At 42.5% G+C, this 26,725-nt stretch overlaps 2 protein-coding genes across 2 annotated transcripts in view; both read right to left on the reverse strand.

The window, feature by feature from the left end:
* The window catches only part of LOC310996890 (uncharacterized protein), a 227,766-nt gene that overhangs the window by 146,911 nt on the left and 54,130 nt on the right, over nt 1-26,725 (reverse strand). Inside the window, exon 4 of the mRNA XM_083986399.1 lies at nt 37-150. Coding sequence (XP_083842525.1) covers nt 37-150 — 114 coding nt within the window. The remainder of the gene's footprint in view (nt 1-36; nt 151-26,725) is intronic.
* LOC310996930 (ribonuclease inhibitor-like) lies at nt 8,432-11,979 on the reverse strand. The gene is made up of 2 exons (XM_083986468.1): nt 11,364-11,979; nt 8,432-8,951 (listed from the first exon to the last, which is right to left on the reverse strand). The coding sequence occupies exons 1-2, from the start codon at nt 11,531-11,533 to the stop codon at nt 8,768-8,770; spliced, it is 354 nt and encodes a 117-aa protein (XP_083842594.1). The 5' UTR covers nt 11,534-11,979; the 3' UTR covers nt 8,432-8,767.

Below are 26,725 nucleotides of genomic sequence, written 5' to 3' on the forward strand. Positions count from 1 at the left end.
GACTGAATCATCTTCAGCTCAGAAACTGTCTCTTACTGTGACTCTGAGGGTCCAGGTTCATGTCCGAGGTCTGGAGGATTTTCTCTAGACCAGTGACTCTTCACAGACAAACAGATGGATCCTGGAGACTCAGCTCTGTGATCCTGACCTCTGCAAAAACAACAAACTTTTTTTTTCAAATCAAAAACAAAATTGAGTAATGGACATGATTTGTTCATTTTGTGGATGTTAATTGAATCCGTAAGTCATCACTGTGTCTAAATACTATCCCCTGAATTACATTGTTGTTGTAGTAAACATTATCGTGCGTGCTGACTTCATTTGTGATTAGCAACTAAAACATTATAGCCTGTTTGTTGCAGTGTAAATAGCACTTGACTCAGAAATGGTGTAATATATTTACATTTTCAATAATAACTATAGTATGTCATTATTTCAATATTTGTATGTTCTACCATGTAAAAATAAGCTCATTGGCTCCTACTGAAGACGTGAATCTGTGGAAACTGTTATTTCCTGTTCTAGTCACGTTGATTACAGCAGCTGAACACACTGAACTCTGACCCAGAGACAGTTGGGACGTTTGCAGCAGCTCTCTTACTGTGACTCTGAGGGTCCAGGTTCACGTCCGAGGTCTGGAGGATATTCTTTAGACCAGTGACTCTTCACAGACGGACAGATGGATCCTGGAGACGCTGCTCCATCTTCCTCTTCCTCCACGTTAACACTCATATTCAGGATTTCTGTCTCTGATAAAAACACACACGCACACATCTATTAAAACAAGTCAAGTTGACTGCAGCAGCTCCTATTTACACCCCTCCCCCCCTGTCTTCTCAAAAAGAAAAAGTACAATGAACTTCACTTGGCCACTTTTCATGTGTATTATTGAATCTCACTTCCTGTTTTTTCCTCCTTTTCTCTCAGTGTCTCTGCATCGACTAAAGCTCACTGTGACTAATAATAATAATAATAATAATAATAATAATAATAAAAAGTAGTGTTAACACTCACCTGCCTCCAACTTCAGTTTCCCTCTTTCTGCTCTGACTGCTTTAAAATGGCGCCTGGACTCGCTGAATACCTGCAGAGACGTCCAGTATTGTATCTGGACTTTGACACCTGTGCTGCTCCAATAGTGGTTTGACTCGCCCTCCGCTCTTGGTACTTATTAAGTTATAGCGAAGGGAAAGTGATAAAACTGATAACGCACCTGCCCTGGTTCACCAACAGCCCAGACAACCAATCATGGGTCGACCACAAGTCGTTGATGCAGCACTATAATGCCTCTTATAATAATAAAAAATAGCTACCCTGCAGTCCATGATGAACCAGCCACATAGGGCCGACACGTAGGCCTACATAATGATGAGCTTTGCCTCCTCATCAGACCCAAGGGGGCAGTTGTGGATCTGAGAAGTGAAGCTCACTTCCGCGTTCAAAAAACTGCAATCCCCCCGGCTTCCTCTGGGGGCTGGTGTCAGAAAGCAGCATTCCTCATAGACCCCCATGTTAAAATTGCCGATTTTACATCCTCAGTAAACATGTTAAAAGCCTGGTGTCAGAACGTTTTTTTTTCTCAATCGATAGTTTCTACCCCCGCACACACTCTGAGGGGGGGGAATTTTTTTTAAACTCTACCGTTTTACTGTTATTAGGTTAAAACTCTGGCCAATTAGGGCGCGGAAACGTTGAGTGACAGGTCCGAGCAGCTCCGTGGACAGCTGCTTCGAGGCCAGTGGGCGGGTTCTCGGCGGTTCTCGGCCGGCCAATCCAACATGGCGCTGTCCAGGCCGCCATATTTGAGTCACAAAAACGACTCCCCAAAACCAATGGGTGACGTCACGGACGCTACGTCCATTCTTTTTACAGTCTATGATCAGACCCTGTAACCCATAGAAACAATCCTGATTGAAATGCCTTATTAAGCTACACATTAACACAAGCACGACAACTAACGGATATGAAACGTCAGATAAAAAGGCTCTTTCGCATGGACGTCGGAACTATTTTCTGAGAGGGGGTGCGGGATTTTTGTTGGGAGAGTCGGACGTTGTCTGAAAATTACACAACGAGACCTGTCCATGTGCCCGTGTGTGTGTGTGTGTGTGTGTGCGCCAGAGAGAGAGAGAGAGAGAGAGAGAGAGGGAGAGAGAGAGCGTCGCGGCCGCCACAGAGTCGTTAATTAGCGCTGGATGCGCTGGTTAATAAGTTTCGTTTTTACTGAGGAGGAATAGAACTCTGCTGTGTTCAGCTGTGACTGAAAAGCACCTAACCAAGTCGAGTAGAGTTATAACTGTGTAGTGGAAAGAGGTGCAAAGTAATGTTAACTGGTAGTGCAAACCCTGCTTTACATTTTTTAACATTAAAAAAAAAAAAAAAAAAAAAATCTCACGAGACAGATTTTTAACACGACGAGAAATATCGTCAAGTTTAATCTCGCGAGATTAAACTTCCCCCCCCCCCCGCTCCCTCGTTCACTCACACACACACACACACACACACACACACACACACACACACACACAGTGTGCCATCTCTCTTTTACGCACGCACGCAGCCATTGCGCATCACTGAAACAACTGAAGCTACTAGACCACACAGCCAGATGCAGCACACATTCAGACAGGACAAAACCCCACGCAGCTTTAAGATATAGCCTAAACAATATAAACAATGCCACGGCGGGCAAAATGCATTAAATGAGGCTTAGCGTTACCTTTAGAAGAGTTGTATGCGGCGAGTGTGGCCATTAAAGAACAGTGTCTTTCCACTGGGTTGGACATTTCCGGGTCCAGTCTCTCTCAAAGTCCAGCTGAAGCACCTGGACTTTTCTTTTATGAAGCATTGCACATTTGTGGTCCGAAAACACCCAAAACGGATCTTTTCTGAAACGATGATGTCATATCCCCACCGCTCTACCTGTAGGCTACCGAGACACACCGCTATGTAGCCTACAGCTATGGACGTAACTTAACAACAGCGTCTAACTAACTCGGTCCCTCGGACACTGCAGCTGAATCTCGCCCGTTAAATCATTATCGATCGTCACATTTTCACTGACACGACTCCCAGTCAACATTTAATACAGTTTGAGTTTGAATACTGCGGGGAAGCTTTCTGTCTTCTTCTCTGTTGTTGGTGTTTATATGTGGCAGCGCTACAGCACCACACACGCTCCACGCAGGCCTGGAGTAGGTACTACAGCGTTTTCGACTGAAATGGTGGGAGTGAAGCGCTACAGCAGCCTGACTCCACTATGCCAGATGCCAGGCTGCTGCATGGAGCCAGGCAGGCTGCATATCACATCAGAAGCATAGATCTGCGTTATATGAGATAAGTGTAAGTCAGACAAATTCAGTTTTTTCAGATTTTATTATTATTATTATTATTTTAAAGCTAATTCTGTGGATATAGGGAGGCTGGTGGAGTGCGGGAGGGGCGGATGGGAGGGGGTGCGGCCGCACCCCCCGCACCCCTAGTTCCGACGTCTATGCTCTTTCGACATAAATTCGACATCGTTTTTTTTGTGACTACATTATAAGTTAGGCTATTATATCTTTTTGTGTGACTATATGATAAGTTAGGCTATTATATTTCCACTTGTAAATTGTTTTCTCTGACATGTTGCCACTGCTAAAATAGTCTATTTACTGGCCCCTTTCGTTCATTTTCTTAGTACAAAAAACAGAAATCTTGTGCATTTAGCACTTGTATACAGTAGGCCTACGTAAAAATAAAGTACAAAAATATACAAATTAGCATTACTCAGCCACAGCATTGTTTCTCGGTACTGGGTCAGACCACAGGACTTCATCCTCAACTGGCTCATATAGTATACTATAACATATATGTTCCCTCACATCATTGGACACAAGTGTGAACACCGGTGAAACCTGCGCTTTACAGTTTTTCTCAATTAGACTAAATACAAAAGAACTAATCAAAGCAACAGGTGAGGAGACAGGAGGGCAGTGTTAATTTTGTCAGCTATTTTTCAATTTAGTTTTAGTCTTAGTCTTGTGTCAAATGCCCTTATAAGTTTTAGTCATATTTAGTCAGCTTGTATTCTTTTTTGTTTAGTCACATTTAGTCGACGAACAGTCTTGGCATTTTAGTCTAGTTTTAGTCAAAGAAAATCCAAAGTATTTTAGTCTAGTTTTAGTCAATAGTCTTTTTTTAGTCTTTGAAAGCAGATTGACAGTAATGTTAATCACAACTAATCTACTCAAACCAATATTGACAGGCAGCTGTCAGATGAGCCAACTTTCCAGCTTGTGTGTGCGTTTATGTAGGCTATTTGTCAGTATCTAAACAGAGATGCACACACACACACACACACACACACACAGCGCAGAAGCGATCGACCAGCGCGGAGACGCGTCTACGCCAGGGACACACCGGCCGCAGAAGCGCCGCGAGTAGCCGCGGCGCCCTTTGATGTTAACGATTGTGTCGTACATTGACAAATGTAATGATGTGAACAGGAGGGCTCCGGCTCGCACATGATCTCCGTTGCTCGGAGCTTCGCAGCGATTCCGCTGCCGGTTTACAGCGCCCGCACCCCCCCTGCAATGGCCATGCGCCCCCCGCCCCCCATAACCAGTTTGTAGCCTACTCGCCGCACATAGCACAGACAGCACCGGTGTGTGTGTGTGTGTGTTCCTCACTCAGGCACACACACACACACACCCAGGGGCGGAGTGGCCATCGGGAGGACCGGGAGATTTCCCGGTCGGCCGGCGGCCAATAAACTCAAGGGAGCCGGCCGCAAGCTGCCCTGCGTGGCGGTGTGGTGCTCACGAGTTAAAAGTAACTACACGCCCCCATGAAAATCTCCAAGCTCTATCTCTCTACCTATGTGGAAAGTCCAACCATTATTTGTACCCCTTCATGTCTCTCTACCTCTCACTCATGGTTGCGGTAGTGAATCAGACTCTCATCAATCCAGCCTACTAAATGATTTTTGTTTAGCCTCCTATCTTTATCTAATTATTTTGTTCAATGTTACAGAACTTTCATGACCACAAAATATAAAATAACCAGCAATTTAATTTGTTTGTTTGTTCTTAAATTAATGTAGAATGGTGCAAAGCCTCATGGGAAATGGGAAATGCGTTAGCCTATCACTGTGAAAGTTATCATTAAACTAGCGGCTACGGCTAAAAACAGAACGACTCACGGAAGCCAACCAGCAAACCTGATCAGTCCTGCCCGTGTGTTACGTTATCTATAAGTTATATTAATTTAACAAGACAACACAGTCCGTGCTTTACTGTAAGTGGGCCAGGGGGCGTCGGTACGCGGACCGCGGTACCGTTACGAGCTGGAACCTCTCACATCACAGCAGCCTGCTCTGTCTTCTCCATGGGCACGAAGCAGGTTGGTGAGTAGGACAAGACCCCAAACCGTGGCGTTTGCAGCGCGCTGTCAGTAAAATCAGACAGACATCAAGCAGAGTAGAGTAGGGGAGAGTGGGGTAAAGTGAGACACTTTTTACATTTGCTCCCCTCTAAGCGAGCTAAAATGATTTATCAGTAAAATTTACACATTTCCCATTAATTCAGGATGTTTCCTAGCAATGGAAATTATCAGAATGTATTTAGGACGAAGGACAGTGAAAATATGATTGTTTTAAAAAAAGTGGTCTTGTGTCTCACTTTACCCCAGGTCAGGGGTAAACTGAGACAAACTAGAAAAATCAATGGGGTAAACTGATCCACTTACTTTTTCCACTCTGAAACTACCATAACAACACATGTTGGAACAGCTAGAGTCCTGACAGCTTGACAACCACACATCCCAGAACTAATGTCGGACTAGTAGCAGAATCATGGGGATTGGTCAATTAAGCACTTTTGTTTTCTCAACACAAAGTGACTCAAAACCAAAATCAAATACAACACAAAATGTTTTAATTAACATTCAAATGACAGATAGAACCAGTTAGATAGTCTGGGGGTCAGATTGTTGGCCCCGACAATCGTGACCATTTTGATCAAAAGTCCTCTTGTGTGTGGGGGGAGCCGACAAAGTGGAATGTGACTAAAATTGAGTTAATTAACCAATAAAAAAGTGAGCTGACTGAGAGCACCTAGCATAACAAAGCAGTGTGGCTACAGATCATTGATCACGCAAGATTTCTGGCTTGGGCGGCGAGATTCTAGTGTAAATCTTTGTGTGTGGTGTGCTCACAGTCTCACTCATGGATTTATTATAATACATCCATGGTCTCACTTTACCCCGCAGCATTTGTCTCACTTTACCCCAACACCCCCATTTTAGAAAAAATGACCTCTCTTAGAAATTCAGGCTAATTTTCAGCCAGCATCATCACATGGTTTTATATGTTGGTAGTTCATCATCATGTATCATAGACGTTTTTCTACCTGAATCAATTTGCTTTGGCACAACAGTTGATTAAGTTGACAGCAAGAAATTTTACTTTTACATGCAAAAATCATATTTTTGTGAAAAAAACATGCTTTCCACAGCATCATGAGGTCCTCTTCTTCATAGCCATTGGGAAATGGAAGGGGCTTGAAAACATAATGGTCAGATGACCATAAATGTGTTCCGTTTTCTAGATATAGGGGGTGTCTCACATTACCCGGTGTCTCACATTACCCCACTCTCCCCTAGTTGAGAGGGGGAAATAAAGGAGTAAACATGACTGGATGTAATTTTATGGTCAGCAGTGTTAAGTAGGCTAAATCTGCTCGGGAGGCACTAATTGCAGCTCTTTCACATTCTGTATTTCTGTAATTTCTTTCTTTCTTTCTTTTAGCTAGATAAAAGTAAGTTAACAATGTGTTAAAATGCACCAGAATATGGGAAATTGTGTAGCCTTTATGAAAATAATGTATGTGGGAGGACCCGCAGACCCCCAATTAAGTTGTTTCACCCACATTTTTTTTTTTTTTTGCTTCTGGCACTCATATATTTTGCCATATGGAATGACACATAGCTCTGTTTGAGTGGTGAGCGGTACAGAAATATGTAAATGGTGTGTGTGTGTGTGTGTGTGTGTGTGTGTGTGAGTGTGTGTGAGAGAGAGAGAGAGAGAGAGAGAGAGAGAGAGAGAGAGAGAGAGAGAGAGAGAGAGGGAGACAGCAAGGATGAGTTGTGATGAGTGTGTGGGGTGGGGGTTGGGCCGATCGTGGGCCGGTGCGGTCAGAATTTTCCCGGTAGATTTTGGTGCCCCACTCCGCCCCTGCACACACCCCTGGCAGCAGCGCAGGAGGATAAAAACATGACATGCATCCAGTGAAGGCACTTTTTGGATTGTAATTTAAAAGTCTGTGACGAAAAAAGAAAGAGACATTTTATTAAGCTTTTATTTGATTAAGTAGATTTCGTCTCGTCTTTTTTCGTCAACAAAAAATGCGTGTAAATTTCGTCACAGTCAGTGTTTAAGGGCATTGATTTCGTCTCGTCTTCGTCTCGTTTTCGTCATGAAAAAAACCATCGAATATTTTTCGTCTCGTCTGACGAAATTAACACTGCAGGAGGGCAAAGAAACCTGATTGGTGGAGACACACAAGGAACAGGGCAGGGCTGACAAGGTGTAACACAGGACAGGTGTGCAAGGAGAGTGGAGGGAAAACACAGGAAGTGACACTAGAACAAAAAGCACAAGAACTGAACTACAAAATAAAACAGGAACTGAAGAAAACAAGAGTCCAAAACAACTGAAAACCGAGCCACTAATGGCAGCAGACCCAGGGTCATGACAATCTGTGCCCAAAACTGAACTATGTTGTCAAATCGTGTTCATCGACTTCCGGAGGTCACACCACGTGCATGTGTTGTGTGTTGTATTTCGAGTCTCTGAGAAACGTCATCTCATTTTGTCTACACTACACTGTAATGTAGCAAACTGATAAAATAAAGACCTTTGACCTTAAAAGGGCACACGACCAGATAGATAGATAGATAGATAGATAGATAGATAGATAGATAGATAGATAGATAGATAGATAGATAGATAGATAGATAGATGATTCTTCGTTCTTCGTCTTCTTTTTTACCTCCATCAGGTAACTTGTGTGTAAATATGCAGCTGCTGATTGATTGAAGTGTTTACTAAACATTATTGTAATGCATCGTTGGATTCAAACAGGCTTCACCACACAAACAGGTTCTTTTGTAGGGATCAGTTGTTACTAAATAATTACACCCTGTAACTGCCAGATGTAACTGCTTACTGTGTTGTAAAACTGATCAAACTTAAAGTGAAGAATAAGAGATGTGACTGTAACTTGATCATGGTGTAAATCCTGAAGATTTTAAATTGAATTTCAAAGACAGAAACTAACAACAACAATAACAACAAAAACAGGTTTGCAAGAAAGAGCTAAGACACAAACTTGGAAGAAGAAAATAATCATATCAATACAAGTTTCATAATTCTTAATCTGTCTTTATTGCATTAGATCATACATGTTTCATATATATCTACATATAAATGTGAATTTGTACACTACAATCTGTTAGAAAATACCCGCAATGCTCCAAAAGCCATAGCACTATAAAACAGCTACCAAATGATTATTACATTAAATAGAGATCAGTCCTCTCTCTCTCTCTGGTCTGCAGAGAAGAAGCAGAAGTTTTAGGGAGGTGATGAGTCACAAACCCATTCAGTGATGTCATATATGATGTCATATCTTAACAGGTTCACCTGTTCACAAACATTTTCTCTTCAGTGCTGCACTTTACATTTTATTTTACTTCCACAATCATCAGCTGTGGAAACAGCAACAGATCAAATTGACCACAGAGTCTCCAGTCGAAAGTCTGGACTCTTCACAAGGTCACGAAGCTGCTGCAGAGCTGAAGAGTTCAGGTCGTTTCCTCTCAGGTCCAGGTGTCTCAGGTGGGAGGGGTTGGACTTCAGAGCTGAGACCAGAGAAGAACAGCTGATCTCTGACAACCTGCAGTTCATCAAGCTGAATAAAGAATAAAATAAAATCAGATGTGTCCTGATCAATGATCAGTGAATAAAATGGACTTTGTCCTTCTGCTCACTCACACACACACACACACACACACACACACACACACACACACACACACACACACACACACACACACACACACACACACACACACACACACACACACACACACACACACACACACACACACACACACACACACACACACACACACACACACACACACACACACACACACACACACCTGAAGTGATCAGACTATTGATTATCAATGAGGACTAAAGTGAAATGAGCGGAAAGTATCATTCTCAGTGTGACAGAAGAACAACTGGAAACATGAGACAACAACAATTTCAAACGTCCTTCATCCATTAAATCAAAGTCGATAATCAAAGTTCTGAGTGAAGATCAATCAGGTTCAGTTGTGGATCAAAGATCTCAGATCTACAACAGTAACAGTCAGTGAACTCACCCCAGAGTCTCCAGTCTACAGTCTGGACTCTCCAGAAAACCACTCAGATCCTTCACTCCTGAATCTTTCAGGTCGTTGTCACTCAGGTTCAGTTCTCTCAGGTGGGAGGGGTTGGACTTCAGAGCTGAGACCAGAGAAGAACAGCTGATCTCTGACAAGCTGCAGCTCCACAATCTGAATAAAGAATAAAAGCAGTGAGTTGAGGACCTCAAGTGGCCTCCATCATTCATACATGGAGGCAGTTTAGGTCAGTTAGAGCCACTCTGTCATATAGGCCAGATTGGTGGAGGCTGCAGCAATGGTTAATCTTCTGAAACGTTCTCCCATCTCCACACAGGATCTCTGAGCTCAGCCAGAGTGATCTGTGGGTTCTTGGTCACCTCTCTGACCAAAGCTCTTCTCCCCCAACTGTTCAGTTTGGCCGGACGGCTGCAGCTCTAAGAAGAGTAGCCTACTGGTTGACCTAAACTTCCTCCATGTAAGAATGATGGAGGCCACTTTGCTCTTCGAAACAATAAGTGCAGCAGATTTTTAAAGATTTTTTTGTCCAGATCTGTACATCACCACAGTTCTGTCTCTGAGCTTTTGGGGCAGTTCCTTTGACCTCATGGATCTCATTTTGCTCAGATGCAAATGAGCCACAAGTTCTTATTTAGACAGGTGTGTGCCTTTCCAAATCATGTCCAAACTATTTAACTCAACATAGCTAGACTCAAATGTAGGTGCAGAACCATCTCAAAGAGGAATACACGAAATTGACAGCAGCTGAATGATCTACAGGAGTATCAGAGCAAAGGGTCTGAATACTTGTTCAGGTGATATTTCAGGTTTTGTTTTGTTTGTTTTTTAACATAAAGCTGCAAAATAACAAATAGTTAAAAAATTGAAGGGTGTGTGAATACTTTCCTCACTGCCTTCATGGCCTACTGTAGATGTAGATCTCCTTTTCTAGAAAAAAAGGAGGGATTTTGGTGAAACCCAGCCATGTTTAGCTTGACTTTTCTCAGGAATGGAGGCACGTAGAAACAAACGGTTTGTGGTCATTTGAAGCATAAAGTTTCACCTTTCAAATGAGCTACAGTATGTGTTGGTGGCAATAATATAGAATACACTATGGCTCTACATAAAAAGTCAAAAATGGTCTAAATTGCCGGTACACTTGACTAAAATTTTGGAAAGGAGCGCGGCACTCAATGAGTTAAAGCAGAAGTAAGCAATCCGGTCGTTTTGGCTAACTTCGTTTGTTAGCAGCCCCCGCCCTCGTCATGGATCTATTGGTCCTCGCCCCTACGTCACCACATTCACACGCATCCCTTGGCTGCATGCCGTTCTCTCTCCTCATTGGATAAAGGTTGTAGGATACAAGGAAGTATACAAGATGTTTTCTCCTCGGCTTACAGCAGAGCAGAGTGACTGACAGACCCGTGTTTCGGAGCAAACACTCTATGTAAGTGATTGCTGTCGGAAGATATAACTATTTAAGACTTATATTAACACAAACATTCTGCTTACTTCTGCTTTAATTTGTAGACAGGAGGAGGCCAGAGAGAGAGGTGACTGGGGGCGAGTTTGTGTGTGTTTGTGTGTCACATCAAGATTCATTGAAATTGTGTCTTCTCTGGATGATCACCATCTTAAAGATGAGGTTGATCTAATAAGATGTGTGTAGCCTCTCAATATTGCTGTTAAACCTCACCAGATTTAAGCCTTTTAATATATAATTGACAAAAGTTTCTGACACCTGAAAATCCTTTGTCAAGGACCCCCCCAAGAAACAGTGACTGGACTAAAACCTGAGAAGAAGAAAACAGATGTCACCATGACGACCCTCAGTGTGGATCAGTGTAACATCAGCCTCATGTCTGCAGCTCAGTGTCAACACAACTTTCACATCACATTCATCTGAACACAGAAATAAAACAGAGTCTGACCTCAGAGTCTCCAGTCTACAGTCTGGACTCTCCAGAAAACCACTCAGATCCTTCACTGCTGAATCCTGCAGGTCGTTCCAGCTCAGGTTCAGGAGTCTCAGGTGGGAGGGGTTGGACTTCAGAGCTGAGACCAGAGAAGAACAGCTGATCTCTGACAAGCTGCAGTTCATCAATCTGAATAAAGAATAAAAGCAGTGAGTTGAGGACAAAGCTCCTTGTTGACAGCGTTCAGTGTCTCATCATCTGTTCAGAGCTGAAGAAGCTTCAGAAAGAACAAGTTCAGAAAATCAAAGTCCAACAGCTGAAGCAACAGGAAGCAGGTTAAACAGTCACATACAACATTAATCCTGAATACCTAAGATTCAGCCACAATCCAGCTATGGTGGGTCACATGTTTTGGTGGTGCAGGGCTCTGAACAACTTCTGGACAGAAACCTTTGAAGCTCACATACATGGTGTCAATGTAGACCCTGATCCTGTAGTTGCCATCTTTGCAACAACAACCTCAGAAGAACAATTTACTGTGTGTGTGTGTGTGACGCGTGTATGAGTTGGAGATGTTTTTATTTATGGTATATCTATATATGTGAGTGTATAGATCTTTATTCTATTTTCATTATTTTATGGGGGGGTGGGCCTGGTTGATTTGCTGTAAAATGTTAATTGTTCTGTAACCTGAAAGAAGGCTACAACTAAAGTGCTTAAAAAAACAAAACAGCCACATACAGAGAGAAAACAGCTCATTAATATTCATGAGAAGCTGCTGCTGCTTCAACAACACAGACGTAGTGACTCCGCCTCTTAAACTCTGCCAGCTCCACCTGTAAGGACAAAGTGGAGACAAAAGTCCAACAGGTCCAGTCAGTGAACTGACCTCAGAGTCTCCAGTCTACAGTTTGGACTCTCCAGTCCAGTACACAGAGCCTTCACTGCTGAATCATTCAGGTCGTTTTTACTCAGGTCCAGTTCTCTCAGGTGGGAGGGGCTGGACTTCAGAGCTGAAGCCACGACTTCACAGTGACTCTCGGAGAGTTGACAACGAGCAAATCTGTGAAGAGAGAAAATAAATGTGTCAGAATTAAATCAGCTTTAGACTAAACAGTTGATGTATCTGATGACAGGATGTAATAAACATCTGAGGTTCAGGTCATCTTCTCTGTCTGAGTTTGACATGAAACATGGCTGGCATGTTCAGACCGAAAACCAAAAAACTGTTGGTTTTGGTGGTTTTGGTGTGATATCAATAGTGGACTTGTCATATTCAAGGCTGTGAAGATGAGCAGGAAGGAGGAGAAGACAGCGACTGACAACATGATGGAGAAACATAATATACAGAAACTAAATGTTTGGTGGTGATCTGGGCATCTACAAAATTTCAAGAAAAGCTAGAAAGCAGCTGCTTAAATCAGTTTCTGGAAAGTCAAAATAAAAAAACAAAATACAGTGGCATCCAGCCCTGGTCAAAATGTCTGTTAATGTGTTAAACAGTTCATCAAGCAGAAGATGAAATGATCTCCAAAAGACAAAGTTAAACATGAAACACTCTTTTTTCTTTTCAATATTTTAATCAATATCAGTGTATTATTTTAGTTTTCTACAGTTTCAGAGTGAAATGAAAAGGGAAAACAAAGCAGCAGCAGCAAAAGAATGGGAAACCCAGGAGACTTGAGCTCTCAGAGAACTTTGACCGAGGTATCAGACAAGAGATTTACTATTTACACACTGGGATGGGGGGGGGGGGGGGGGGGGGGGGGGGGGGGGTACAAGCTACTAACTATGTAGGGGGCCCAGACCTTTGCTGAGGGACCTTTTCCTTTTCTGGCAGTTTGAAAAGGTAAAAGATGAAAAAAAATTATATAATTTAAAACGTAAATGTGTCATCTATAACTTCATGTCTTTTGGAGATCATTTTTTTCATCTTCCACTTGCTCAACTGTTCACATTAACAGATATTTTGACCAGGGATGCCCAAACTTTTGTATGACACTGTTATGGTGATTAATCAGCAACAATCACAACCAGCTGAAGAATCAACATGTTGGAGCAAAGTCAAACTGAGGCCTTATCCGCATGAAAACGGAGCTTCACCCAAAAAATCTTTTTCTTGTTAATCTGTAAACACGACATATTTTCCAGAAATATCTGTGTACACACGGATCCACTGAAAATGACTAAAAACGCTGTAATCATCCACCAGGCCCGTGTGGAGCGTATGTGTCGCTGTAACTGCCACACATAAACACTTATAACAGAGAAGAAGAAGGAAAGCTTCTCCGCTCAATCTCCAAACACTATAAGTGGATTAATTAATTATGATTTTAAAATGATTAATCGAACAGGCCTCGTCTGGACTCACTCAGCCTTCCTGCAGTTCCTCACAGCGGGGATCAGTCTCAGTCGTCCCTGATCTGATGTGTTGTACTTCTTCAGGTCCAACTGGTCCAGAACCTGCTCTGACATCTGCAGCATGTAGGCCAGAGCTGAACACTGGATCTCAGAGAGTTTCTCCTCTGATCTGTTCTCTGACTTGAGGAACTGTTGGATCTCCTGATGAACTGACTGGTCCTTCATCTCCGTCAGACAGTGGAAGATGTTGATGCTTCTGTCAGGAGAGATTCTATCAGTCTCCATCTTCTTGAGGTTGTTGATGACTCTCTGGATGGTTCCTGGACTGTTGTCTGTCTGACCCAGCAGACCTCCTAACAGCCTCTGGTTGGACTCCAGAGAGAGGCCATGAAGGAAGCGAACAAACAGGTCCAGGTGACCGTTTCTACTGCGGAGGGATTTCTGCATGGCTCTCTGCAGGAAGTCATCAAGAGTCCAGGGTTGTTTTCCCAGGAAGTTCTTGAGAACCTGTGTGTTCCTGTTGGTGAAACAGTGGAACATGTAGACTGCAGCCAGAAACTCCTGAACACTCAGATGAACAAAGCAGTAGATTGTTTTCTGGAAGATCACACTCTCTCTTTTGAAGATCTCAGTACAGAGTCCTGAGTTCACCAAGGCCTCTGTGACATCCAGACCACACTGCTCCAGGTCTTTTTGGTAGAACATGATGTTTCCTTCCTCCAGCTGTTCCAACGCCAGCCTCCCCAGCTTCAGAAGAACTTCCCTGTCGGCCTTCGTCAGCTCCTGTGGACTCGTCTCATGTCCTTCACCGTACTTGTTCCTCTTCCTCTTGGTCTGGACCAGCAGGAAGTGTGAGAACAGGTCAGTCGTGGTCTTGGGCAGCTCTCCTCTCTGGTCTGTGGTCAACATGTGCTCCAGAACTGTAGCACTGATCCAGCAGAAGACTGGGACTTGACACATGATGTGGAGGGTCCTGGCCGTCTTGATGTGTGAGATGATTCTTCTGGACAGATCTTCATCACTGGACCTCCTCCTGAAGTACTCCTCCATCTGGGCGTCAGTGAAGCCTCGGACCTCTGTTACCCTGTCGACACATGTAGGAGGGATCTGATTGGCTGCTGCAGGTCTGGAGGTGATCCAGACCAGAGCCGAGGGAAGCAGATTCCCCTGGATGAGGTTTGTCAGCAGCACGTTGACTGATGACGTCTGTGTGACATCAGACACAACCTCCCTGTTGTTGAAGTCCAGTGACAGTCGGCTTTCATCCAGGCCGTCAAAGATGAAGAGAAGTTTACAGACAGCCAGCTGCTCTGCTGTGACCTTCTGTAATGTTGGATGGAAAACATGGAGCAGCCTGAGAAGACTCAACCGCTGATCTCTGATCAGGTTCAGCTCCCTGAAGGAAAGCAGAACCAGCAGACTGACATCTTGGTTCTCCAAGCCCTCGGCCCAGTCCAGAGTGAACTTCTGCACCGAGAAGGTTTTTCCAACGCCAGCGACGCCATTGGTCAGAACCATTCTGATGATGGGTCTCTGTTGGACAGGTGAGACTGTAGAGACGTTGTCTCTCTGGTGGACAGGTGAGACTTTAGAAACTTTATGTCTATGTCGGACAGGCAAGTCTTTAAAGACACTGTTTTTCTGTTGAACAGGTATGACTTCAGAGATGAAATTTCTCTGTTGGTCAGGTAAGTCTTTAAAGATGTCGTTGCACTTGATTGGAGTGTCATGGAGGGTCTTCTTCTTGGACGTTGTCTCCAGCTGTCTCACCTCATGTTGGGTGTTAACCTCTTCACTCTGTCCCTCTGTGATGTAGAGCTCAGTGTAGATGCTGTTGAGGAGGGTTTCACTTCCTGTTCCACTTCCTGTTGCCTCAGTTCCTTCAGTCACTCGTTCACATCTGCTCCTCAGACTGATCTTATGTTGATCTAAAACCTCCTGCAGACCACAATCTGCTGAGAGACAAGAGACAGAGTCAGACTGAAGACATTTCATTACACACTGATGACTTATCTCTCTTTCTATCCCTCACTCAGTGTATAAAAGATGTCAGACAAAACAGAAATATACTTTATTCGGTGCCCAGGCTCAGAGACAGAAAATTGCAGCACATCTCAATTCTCTGTCTCTTGACAGCAAAGTTGAAGCAAGGAATCTGGGTTATCAACAGCAAAATTTGTGGTTAAAGTCACTTTAACCACATTACAAGATAAGCATTCTACCATCTCACGTGTGCACATGTGTGAGTTTAAGTGTGTGTGTGGTGAAGATGGCTCAATACATGCGATTGTGTACTTGCACTTTTATTAGGGCCCGAGCGATGACAAGCGCCTTGAAATTTTTAAAAATCCCTCCCCATAGGTTTTTTTTTGGAGTTGGAACATGAAAATCGGTACACATGTGTAAGTTGTCAAGACGCACATGAAAGTCTCTTGCCCCATTGGTCTACTCCAAACAGGAAGTCAGTGTAGCATGTATAAATGTACAGTTTTGATAATAGTTATTAATATTAGGCTAGACCCACAGAAGAAGTTAGCTCGGCTCAGGGAGGAAATGAGGTAATGAAACACCACACAGAGACGGGGTAGTTGCGTAGAAAATAGGTACCATGTATTTAGAAAACAAATAATGAAAACACAAAATTACTGCAAATATAACTTAAAGAAAATATAATTGTATTTAAATACAAATAAATAAAACTACTCAACTACTCAAATTGAGGATAAAGAAAAGAAAAACTAACTCAAAAGAAATCCCACAAGTTTTATTCTTCAGAGCCCAGCGTCCCACCCCCAAAGTCTGAATTGAGTCCTCGTTGCCAGATTGGGACTGGGGGGATGTGCATGTGTGATAGGGAGCAGAAGGAAGGGGGGGTTGTGTGTGGGGAATGTGTGGTGCGAAGGGTACTGGCTGACTCCAGGGAGCCTCCTACCTGACCCGGCAGGAGCAGAGTGAACTGGGGGGGAATCGCTGATCACTTTTCAGTCAAGACTCTTGGGTAGCTCGCCATCACAATCATCACATGATCATCATCATCATCATCATCGTCTCCATTGCCACCTGGCCAGTTCGGTGCAGATGGCGCGGTCGAAACCCCCAGAACCCCGCAGCGGACCCAGCGGCGGTCAACTCCTGCAGCACCAAACCACCGACGTGTGTGGCTGGACCGGAAGAGACCGGAAGTTACGGCGGCTTCCGTTTACTAGTACAGGGCAGTGACCCGTCACGTGATCGGTGACGTTGTGGGAGTTCAGGTAATACCGTGATATTAAGGAAGAGGGAAAACAGAAAAGACTGCTTCCTCCACCCGGGTTACATCAGCCATTTTGATTTTAACTCATCATTTTGGCGTGATTCCCACACGTTGTATTTTAATTAACTTTTCCTAGGGATTTTGTCCAATTGACTTCAAATTGATTACAGATCATTGAGAGGCTATGCTGATCAAAAGTTATTAAAAGCTTTTCTTTACGTCAAGGGGCGTGGCCTCAGGTCCGCGGTGGCATGGGGTCGCGAGGGCCTGTTCATCGCCGCTTGCGGCTTTAATTTTTCCATTGTATACTTTTGTATGCCTGTTGTGAAGCACAGTCTGCCTTGTACATGAAATGTGCTTTATAAATAAAGTTTGAACTGAATTGAATTGAATTGAAGACAGAGAGTCTGCCAATCTGATCTGATTAATTTCATCAGCTAAATTGCAACAAAGAGAAAGTTTGAATGTTGCTGTGTGATGGAACAATGACTCTCTGACATCAGATCCTGGTTTTAGAAATGACCACATCAGCAGACAGATGTTCAGTCTCCCTCCTCTGATTGGCTGTCTGCAGCTCACCTCTGGTTCTGGGTCTTTGTCCACACTGGGGACAGGAGGGGGGTCCTGAAGAACCAGACTGGTCCCGGTCTGAGGTGAAGCACTGTCTGCAGAACCGGTGTCCACAGCTGGAGGAGACTGGATCCTTCAGGACGTCCTGACAGAGACCACAGCAGGACAGCTGCTGGTCCACAGAGACACCACTCCTCTTCCTCCTGTGAAGACATTTCTGTGTCACTAACATGTCACAGTTTTTACTTGGATTTTATTTTAGAAATAAGTCTTGCTTTTCTTTTAGGGTGAAACAGAAACTGGTGGAGTCAACCTTTCTTCCGATTATTGATTACGGTGATGTGTTATATATGAATGCATCCGTTCAACGCCTCCACATGCTGGATAGTGTGAATCATGATGCTCTGAGGTTTATTACAAACTGTGGAGCTCTAACTCATCATTGTGTCTTGTACAGTAAAGTAAATTGGCCATCTTTATGTGCGCAGGCTCGGCCATTGGTGATTTACAAGGCCATTCTTGAGATGATTCCATCTTATTTATCATCCCTTCTAATCCTGACTAACAGGGCCTACAGTCTCCGCTCTCAGGACTTTTGTCATTTTACTGTTCCTAAGGTGAGAACAGAAATGGGGAAGAAAGCTTTTAGATTTTCTGCTCCGAGTACATGGAACTGTTTGCAGTCAGAGCTCAAACTCCAAAGTCTGGTATCTCTGAATGTATTCAAGTCCATGATAAATTCCATCACATCCAGGCTTCAGGAGTGCAAATGTTTCACTTGAGTGCAAATGTTTGACTAATCCTGTAAATTCTTTTAAAGCAGAAGTGAGTGATCCGGTCGTTTTGGCTAATGCTGCGTTCCAGGCAGGCTTTTGAAATCATAAATTACAGCTTCAAGTCACAACTTACGACTTTGTAGCGTTCCAGGCAACCCACTCGTGTTTTTCCGACCTGTTTTACCGGTGAAAGTCACTATAACGGCCACTCGTAACTTCCGACCGGTGAACTCGTACCAGTACGTCTTTTTGTACAGTCTATGTACCAGATTGAACTGGTACGACTTCACGGTCGGAAAAAAACGAGTTTCCTTGAACGCACCATAACAGTCCTCGTCCCTACGTCGCCACATTCACGGCGTCCCTTGGCTGCACACACAGCCCTGCATGCCGTTCTCTCTCCTCATTGGATAAAAACTGTAGGATAGACTTCCGGTGGCGCCATGTTGGATAAGACAGCCTAAAAAGTTAGCTCTCGAAGAAACCAATTAAAACTAGCTCTTTTAAACATTATTAACAACAGAAAGCGGGTCAAAGTCAAGAAAATCTGACAACGAAAGATAACAACAGCAAAAATGATGGAGACAAGGTCTAACAAAAAGGACAATGCGAATATTGGAGTTACGGACTTGACCGCGGGAGCCACGCCGGATAAGGACACCGTCGGTGGGGAAGAAGACTCGGTAATATTGGCGGAGTTGCGCAAGTTAAGACAAGAGCACACAGAAGCGGCTATTGACAACAAGAATGCTCTAGTGAGACTAGAAACTAATCTAAAGGAGATTATGGAGAGAACTGCTTCGCTGGAGCAGCGAACAGGGGACGTGGAAGAAAGGTTGGGGGAGACGGAAGACAGAGCAGCGCGGCTGGAAAGATCAGTCGCCTTTCTTCTTCACCAAGAAGCGACGTTAGCTGCAAAATGTGACGATTTGGAGTCGAGGGCGAGACGTAACAACATACGGATACACGGTATCCCGGAGGGCTCGGAGAAAAACGACACTATAAGATTTGTGACTGACTTCATCCGCTCGTCACTACAAATCCCAGCAGCCGTGGACATCCGCATCGAAAGAGCACATCGCTCGCTGATTGCTAAACCGAAAGACGGCGCGGCCCCCCCGCGAGCCATCATAGTCCGCTTCATCGACCACCAGGTGAAAGACCGCATCATACAACAAGCATGGAAACAAAAAATAACATATGAGGGACGGACCATCTACTTTAACCAAGACTACACTACAGAGATACAGAAGAAAAGGAAACAAGTGCGGGATGTAATAAAAAAACTGAAGGAGAAAAACATAAAGGCACAGTCTCCATATCCTGCACAGCTGAAAGTGTTTCTGGAAACCGGGACTAAGACATACGCCACACTGATGGATGCTGCACCCATGCTGAAGAACGTGGGGATTTACGTGGAGGAGGACGAATGGGAGAAACTACAGAGAGTGAGGATGCAGGGCAGCTGGACGGCGGTGCCAGGACAGAAGGGGAAGAGGAGACAGCCACGCATCACAGAGGCAGATCTACAAGCTCTCATTCAATGAACTCTGAGGTTCACAGTGGTAAAGGCAAGACAACAGTCTAGAAACTAAAGGTGAAAATAAGTGCCAATCCTGAAGGGTAATACGGTCAATTTGAATATATGTCTAGTATAATGCTTAAAGAGAATAAAAGGAGCTAGTTATGGGATTTAAGTATTACTTACAGATTAATGTCAAAATTGGTAGAGTGAGCTTAACTGAAGCTCAATTTGAGTAAGCAGCAACTTAATTACAGCTGAGAAGTTGCAGGTGCACATTGTGCTATTTCCCCAGAGAGATCTTGCCACATCTCTCTGATGATGGGACTTTTGGGAGTCATAGTGTGTTATTGTTGTATATTAGTTCAGAGGGAGATGCGTATTGTTTGCTTGTTTTTTCGCTGTGTGCCGTTTTACACAGTTGTTTTGGTTTATAGGAGGAACAGAGTGGAATGCTTACATCTTAAGGTATCATGAATAGGTTGAACCTTGTTTCTTATAATGTGTGGCCATACTAATTAATAAATCCCTACCATTTTCTGCAGAGAAAGTGATTAAAGATGACATGGGAAGGTATATCATGGTGGTGGGCACAATAGGAGATGAGACTATTTCGATATTAAACATATATGCCCCAAATGAGGAAAATGAAACATTCTCTAAAAACATAGCTAATATTATTACAAGTAATGGACGAGGGACGATAATCATGGGGGGGGATTTCAATACTATACAGAATGGTAAATTAGATAGATTGCCACCAGAAAGGGGACCAAATACAAAAAAATCCAAAGTCTTAAATAATGTTATAAAAGAATTAGGTCTTATTGATCCATGGAGACATAACAATCCTAAAGGAAGATACTTTACCTTCTATTCTAACCCACATGGTAGTTACTCAAGAATAGACTTTTTTTTGTGTCAAAACAACAGATACACAAGATTAGAAATTGCAGTATAGAGTCAATAACTATAAGTGACCACGCCCCTATCACGCTATCTCTTGAGCTCGGCAGGGAATCCTTCTTTAGGTACTGGAGACTAAATGTGTCAATCCTATCAGACGAAAAGGTGGTCAAAGAACTTAAGCAAAATTTAAAGGAATATTTTCAAATAAATGACAATGGCGAGGTCTCACCATCAATTCTGTGGGAGGGAGGAAAAGCAGTCATAAGAGGGAAAATAATAGAAATAACATCCAGATTGAAAAGAGCTCGATTGGAACAGCAAGGAAAGCTAGAAAGCAAAATCAAAGAGTTGGAGTTACAACATAAAAGGACGTCTAACAATTCCACTCTTCTCGAATTAAAAAAAATTAGGTGTGAGTTAGATGAACTTTTAACATATAAAGCAGAAGGAGCTCTCCGTTTTATAAATCAAAGATACTATGAAATGGGCAACAGGGCAAGCCGGTTACTGGCATTTCAACTGCGAAAAGCTCAAACAAATAGAATAATCACAAAAATTAGGCATCCCAGTACCAAACTAATCACGGCAAAGCCAACAGAGATAGCGGGGGCCTTTGCAGAATTTTATAAAGATTTATATAGCGACTCAGAGTCTAACCTTATTGAAACTAAAACACAAGAATTCTTCAAAAAACTATGTTTGCCATCATTAACAGCAGAAGAAGCATCTGAAATGATAAAACCAATCTCATCACAAGAAATAGCTAACACTATAAAAACCCTTAAAAGTAACAAATCCCCAGGTACAGATGGCTTCCCAGGAGAATTTTATAAATGTTTTGCAGAAGAGATAACACCAGTATTATGTAAAGTCTTTAACTATGCTCTGTCAACAGGAAACCCCCCAGACACTTGGTCAGAAGCCATAATTTCCGTGCTACATAAGGAAGGCAAAGATCCAACTTCATGTGAGGGATATAGACCTGTCAGTTTGCTTTGTAATGATGTCAAAATATTAACAAACATACTAGCACAGAGAATGCAACAACATATAACTAAATTAATCAAACCTGATCAAACAGGGTTTATCCTGGGAAGACAGGGGGCTAACAATATCAGGAGAACATTAAATCTTATATCATGTTCGAAAAACAACCCCCAACCGACCATGCTGCTTAGCCTAGACGCACAAAAGGCGTTTGACCGCGTGAAGTGGAACTTCTTGTATCAAACATTGGAGGTTTTTGGGTTTCATTCAAAGTTTATTGACTGGGTTAAAATTGTTTATAAAAATCCCAAATCCCGGATCAGAGTAAATGGCTGTTGCTCAGACTTTTTCTACCTAAAAAGAGGAGTCAGGCAAGGAGATTGCTTGAGTCCACTGCTGTTTGCTGCAAGTATTGAACCGTTAGCAGAATCAATAAGACAAAATAATAACATTAAAGGAATAAAAGATGAAGGGGGCATAGAACATAAAACATCGTTATTTGCGGACGATTTATTAACATATGTAAGTGAGCCCTCCACGTCTATACCAGCCCTACTAGACAACCTGAAAGAATACGGTGAAATATCAGGGTACTCGACGAATGAAGCCAAATCAATGGCTATGATGCTCTCAAGAAGGTTTCCAGAGGAACTTAAAGAAAAGGTCCACTTTAAATGGACAGAAAAGGGGTTTAGATACCTGGGAATAATCATTACTCCTGATACAGCACAATTATTTGAGGCTAATTATGGGAAATTGATAACGGCGATAAAGGATGATTTGGCTAGATGGGAAGTGTTGCCCTTGACTCTGGTAGGAAGAGTGGAAACTGTGCGGATGAATATATTACCAAGAGTGTTGTTCTTATTCCAATCATTGCCTATTGGGATCTCGGGAGCCTTTCTTAAAAAATTGGACAAAATCATATCGAAATTTATTTGGCAGAATAAGAAAGCAAGAATTAAATACAAGACGCTTCTCAGCAAAAAAGAGAAGGGAGGGTTAAATTTACCTAACTTAAGAAGTTACTATTGGGCAGCACAGCTCAGAGCCTTAATTATGTGGATCACCAAAGAGAAAGATTCAGTGTGGGTGGAGATGGAACAAAATGCATGTCAACATGTTTCTTTAGAATCTCTCCCATTTCAGAACGAAAAGGCTCGGAAGAAACTCAGAATAGGTAACGAGTGGATCAGGGGAACATTGAAAATATGGGCAGCAGTAAGAAAGAAGCTGAAGTTGTCAAATTCGGTAAGCAGGGCTACTAAGATAGCAAAGAACCCAGACTTTATACCATCTACCATGGATTCAGGATTTAACATATGGGCGAACAAGGGGCTAATATATATTGATCAAATGTTTCAGGGACAAACATTGAAATCATTCACACAACTACAAAAAGAATTTAACTTACCAGCTAATGATTTTTACAAATTCTTGCAGCTAAGAGATTATCTACAAAAACACCAGGAATGGGAGACACCATCTAAATTAGAAGAAGTGTTATGGTCATTTTCAGAAGACAAATCAAAAAAAGGGGTTATATCAAAAATTTATAAAGCTCTACAACACGAATCGAATGATAACAATTTTGATATAAAAGAAAAATGGGAGCTGGAAGCTAACATCATAATATCAGAAGAAGAGTGGGAGGAAACATTTATAGAAGGACATAAATTAACTAACAGCCCAACATGGAGGGAATTCGACTGGAAAGTGAAAATGCGCTACTTTAACACTCCGTTTATTACTTCAAAATATAGCAATACATCTGATAAATGCTGGAGGGAGTGTGGAGCTGGAGGGGATTACACCCATATATTTTGGGATTGCCCCAAAATACAAGACTTCTGGGAAATTATTCAGAAGGAAATTAAACAGATTATGGGTATTAATTTCCCTATGGAACCATCATTGTATATTTTGGGTATAATTCCTGATACTATGACAGACAAGAGATCTAAATATTTGCTAAGAGTCCTGCTGCTGGTAGCAAAAAAGACCATAACAGCTTCTTGGTTGAAACCACTGCCCCCAAGCATAACACAATGGAGAGACAGGGTAAAAAATTTATTTGTCATGGAGAAAATCACAGCGAGACTACAGTTGAAAACAGTCATGTTTGATAAAAAATGGACATTATTAAAAAAAGCGATGCCAAACCTCTAATCACCTCCAATTTTATTTTATTTTATTTTCTCTCCCATTGGAGCGTTGTTTTTTACACTTGTAAAGTATTTGTACTTTGTATTGTTGTTTTCTTACATGATAAGTACTTGTAATATGTACAGTTGTTGTTTTATTTTGTAAAGTACACGTACTCGGTACTATTGTTTTCTAAAAGTATAAGTATCTGTAATATTGTTTTTCCAAATGGCAAAGCTCACGTAATCGGTACGCTTGTCTTTCTTACCTGTAAAGTACACACAATTTGCAGAGTTTTTTTTTTGTTTGTTTGTGTGTTTTTTTTTTTAAACTTGTGATGTACCCCTACTAAGGTAACATGCCAATCAAGGCAGAATAGAGAGGAGAAATGGACTATGGAAATATGACATACAAGTACAAGAATACGGACTGATATATACAAAGAATATTCAACATGGAAAAAAAAGAAAAGACTTTCAGTATCAAGAATCTCAAGCAAGTGTAATTTTTTACAATATACATCTCCTTGGTGTTTGTTAAATGTATGTATGTTTGTTTGTATGTGTCAAATAAAAAAAGTAAGTTCAAAAAAAAAAACCAAAAAACTGTAGGATACGATAAATGTTTTCTCCTGGGCTCAGAGCAGAGCAGAGGGACTGACAGACCCGTGTTTCAGACCAAACACTCTATGTAAGTGATTGCTGTCGGAAGATATAACTATTTAAGACTTATATTAACACAAATATATCACTCACTTCTGCTTTAACTAATTTTGAAAATTCAATTGTTTTTTTTGTTTTTTGTTTGTTTGTTTGTTTTGTGTCTTTGATTAATGTGACTATGTGTTTAAACTATGTGCCGTCATTCTTGGCCTGGTCTCTCTTGCAAAAGAGATCTTAAATAAAGGTTATAATAATAATAATAAAACAACAGTCACTGCTCCACATCTGTGCTCTGATTGGTTAACCACCTTAAAGGGGGGGGGGGGTCAGTAAGCAGAGGGAAAACAAGAAAAGAGCGGAGAGAGGGCTGTTCTATGTGTGCTTGCTCTGTCCTCGTAGTGGAATGATTTTTTTTAATTGGCCCTAATAAGGGACAATAAAAGTCTAAAGTCTAAAGATAACAGATTCATATGATACTGAAATAGAAGGAACTCTGGGTCACTTATGCATTGATCCTGTCAGTCATATTGGCCGGTGCATATTCTCATTTGCCCAGGTCATAGTATTTCAAAGGAGGTTAAATCAAAAGCAACTGGACAAATAACTAGACAAATAACTAAGTCCAGTTGCTTTCGATTTACCCTCCTTTGAAATGTCAGTCATATTGTTCCACACCTCCTCTGTTACCTTGTTCATGGCAGCAGTTTATCTTTTTCTTATTGTAAATTTAAAAAGTAAATAAAAAGAATTGTAGAATCAGTCTTTTTATCAGTTTTGGACTACGGTGATTAGGGATGCAAACAATTAATCGACTATCGATTAATTGTCGATAAGAATTTAATCGATTAAATTAAATTACTTGCAATTAATCGTTCCTTTTCAATGGGAGTTTTACTGTGAAATGTAAACAAAAGCCGACATAATGTAGCGGATCTCTGTGTAAACGTGTGCAGCGCACTGCAGCACTCAAGGGAGAGAGGGAGAGGAGGTGAAAAGAGACAACAACACCTGTTGTAGCTTTACGGGACTCAGGCTGTACCATCGCTAACACACAGACGACCAGTGAGTAACGAGTCAAAAAGCCGCCGACACGGAGCTGCCTGAGGAGTTGTAATGCAGCCTGAACGCAGCTCAAACCGACCTGGCTTTGATAAACACACCGGATCCGCGCTGGTTTACAGTATCCTTCCATAGTTTAGCCGGTCGCTACCTGAGCTTAATTTTAAAAAAAAAAAAAGAAAAAAAAAGCGCTCGTTGCGGTGCCGCGGAGAACAGCGCGTGTGTCCACGCTGTGTTGGTTTATGTAACTTGAGGGGACAAATGAACCACATGTTTATTGTCATGCATTGCTGACCTGGGCATTGTTTCTCATTAAATTAGAAAACCCTTTCCTATCATTCCCCTTTTCCGTGCATGGTTGAAGGAGACTGGCTCGCATCCACACTCCACTCCCTCCTGCGCCGAAATGTCACCTTAAGTCACATAAACCAGTACGGGTGTGTGGACACAACCACCTATATTGTTGTCAGCGCCTCATCACCGCTGGTGTTTAAAAGGCTCCGTTCTTTCTGCAGTCAGGTTAAAGCGCACATCCGCCGTGTTGGTAAACAAATAATCCCTCTGTATCAACGGAGGAAACCGTGCTTGAGCAGCTTGGGTTGGAGGTGGTGTGAGTGCGGGCCAGCGGGGGAGAGGGGGGGGGGGGGGGGGGGGGGCATAGAGCTTCAGCACGGTGCGGAACAACTGGCCCTAGTGTGAGTGCGTCCTTATCTGTGGCCGCTGCAGCGCCACACGGGCTTTGCCTTTCAGCAATCAAGCGCTGTTTTCGTCAATGTTAAAAACAATAACAGCAACAGCTGTCGGCAGCTGAGATCGCTGTGCCGTCACCATAGAAACGCAAGACGCATTACGGCTCATTCGCAAAATACATTTCAATGGAAACACCCGCAAATGGCAATTGCACTTTTTCGAAGTTTCAGAAATATCGCTTTTATTTTGCGAAAATCTGTAATGGAAACGCAGCGGTGTCTCTCATCTCATTACTTCAACCTCAGAGCTCTCTGTCCCAATAACGTGCTACTTAAACATTTTCATTGTGCTGGGCTCTTAAAATAAATTAACAAATACTAGTGTAAAGTCCATAAGGAATGTTGATCTTAAATTTTCCCCTTAAATTTAGGTTCTCAGGAAAA

The sequence above is a fragment of the Trachurus trachurus genome, assembly GCF_905171665.1.
Source record: "Trachurus trachurus genome assembly, chromosome: 14".
NCBI lineage: Eukaryota > Metazoa > Chordata > Actinopteri > Carangiformes > Carangidae > Trachurus > Trachurus trachurus.

Coding starts and splice junctions, on each gene's coding strand:
- LOC310996930 (XM_083986468.1), bottom strand. CDS start 11,533: ATGAACTGCAGCTTGTCAGAGATCAGCTGTTCTTCTCTGGTCTCAGCT. Junction 8,952..11,363: donor TGTAGACTGGAGACTCTGAG/GTCAGACTCTGT, acceptor TTCTTTATTCAG/CTTGATGAACTGCAGGTTGT.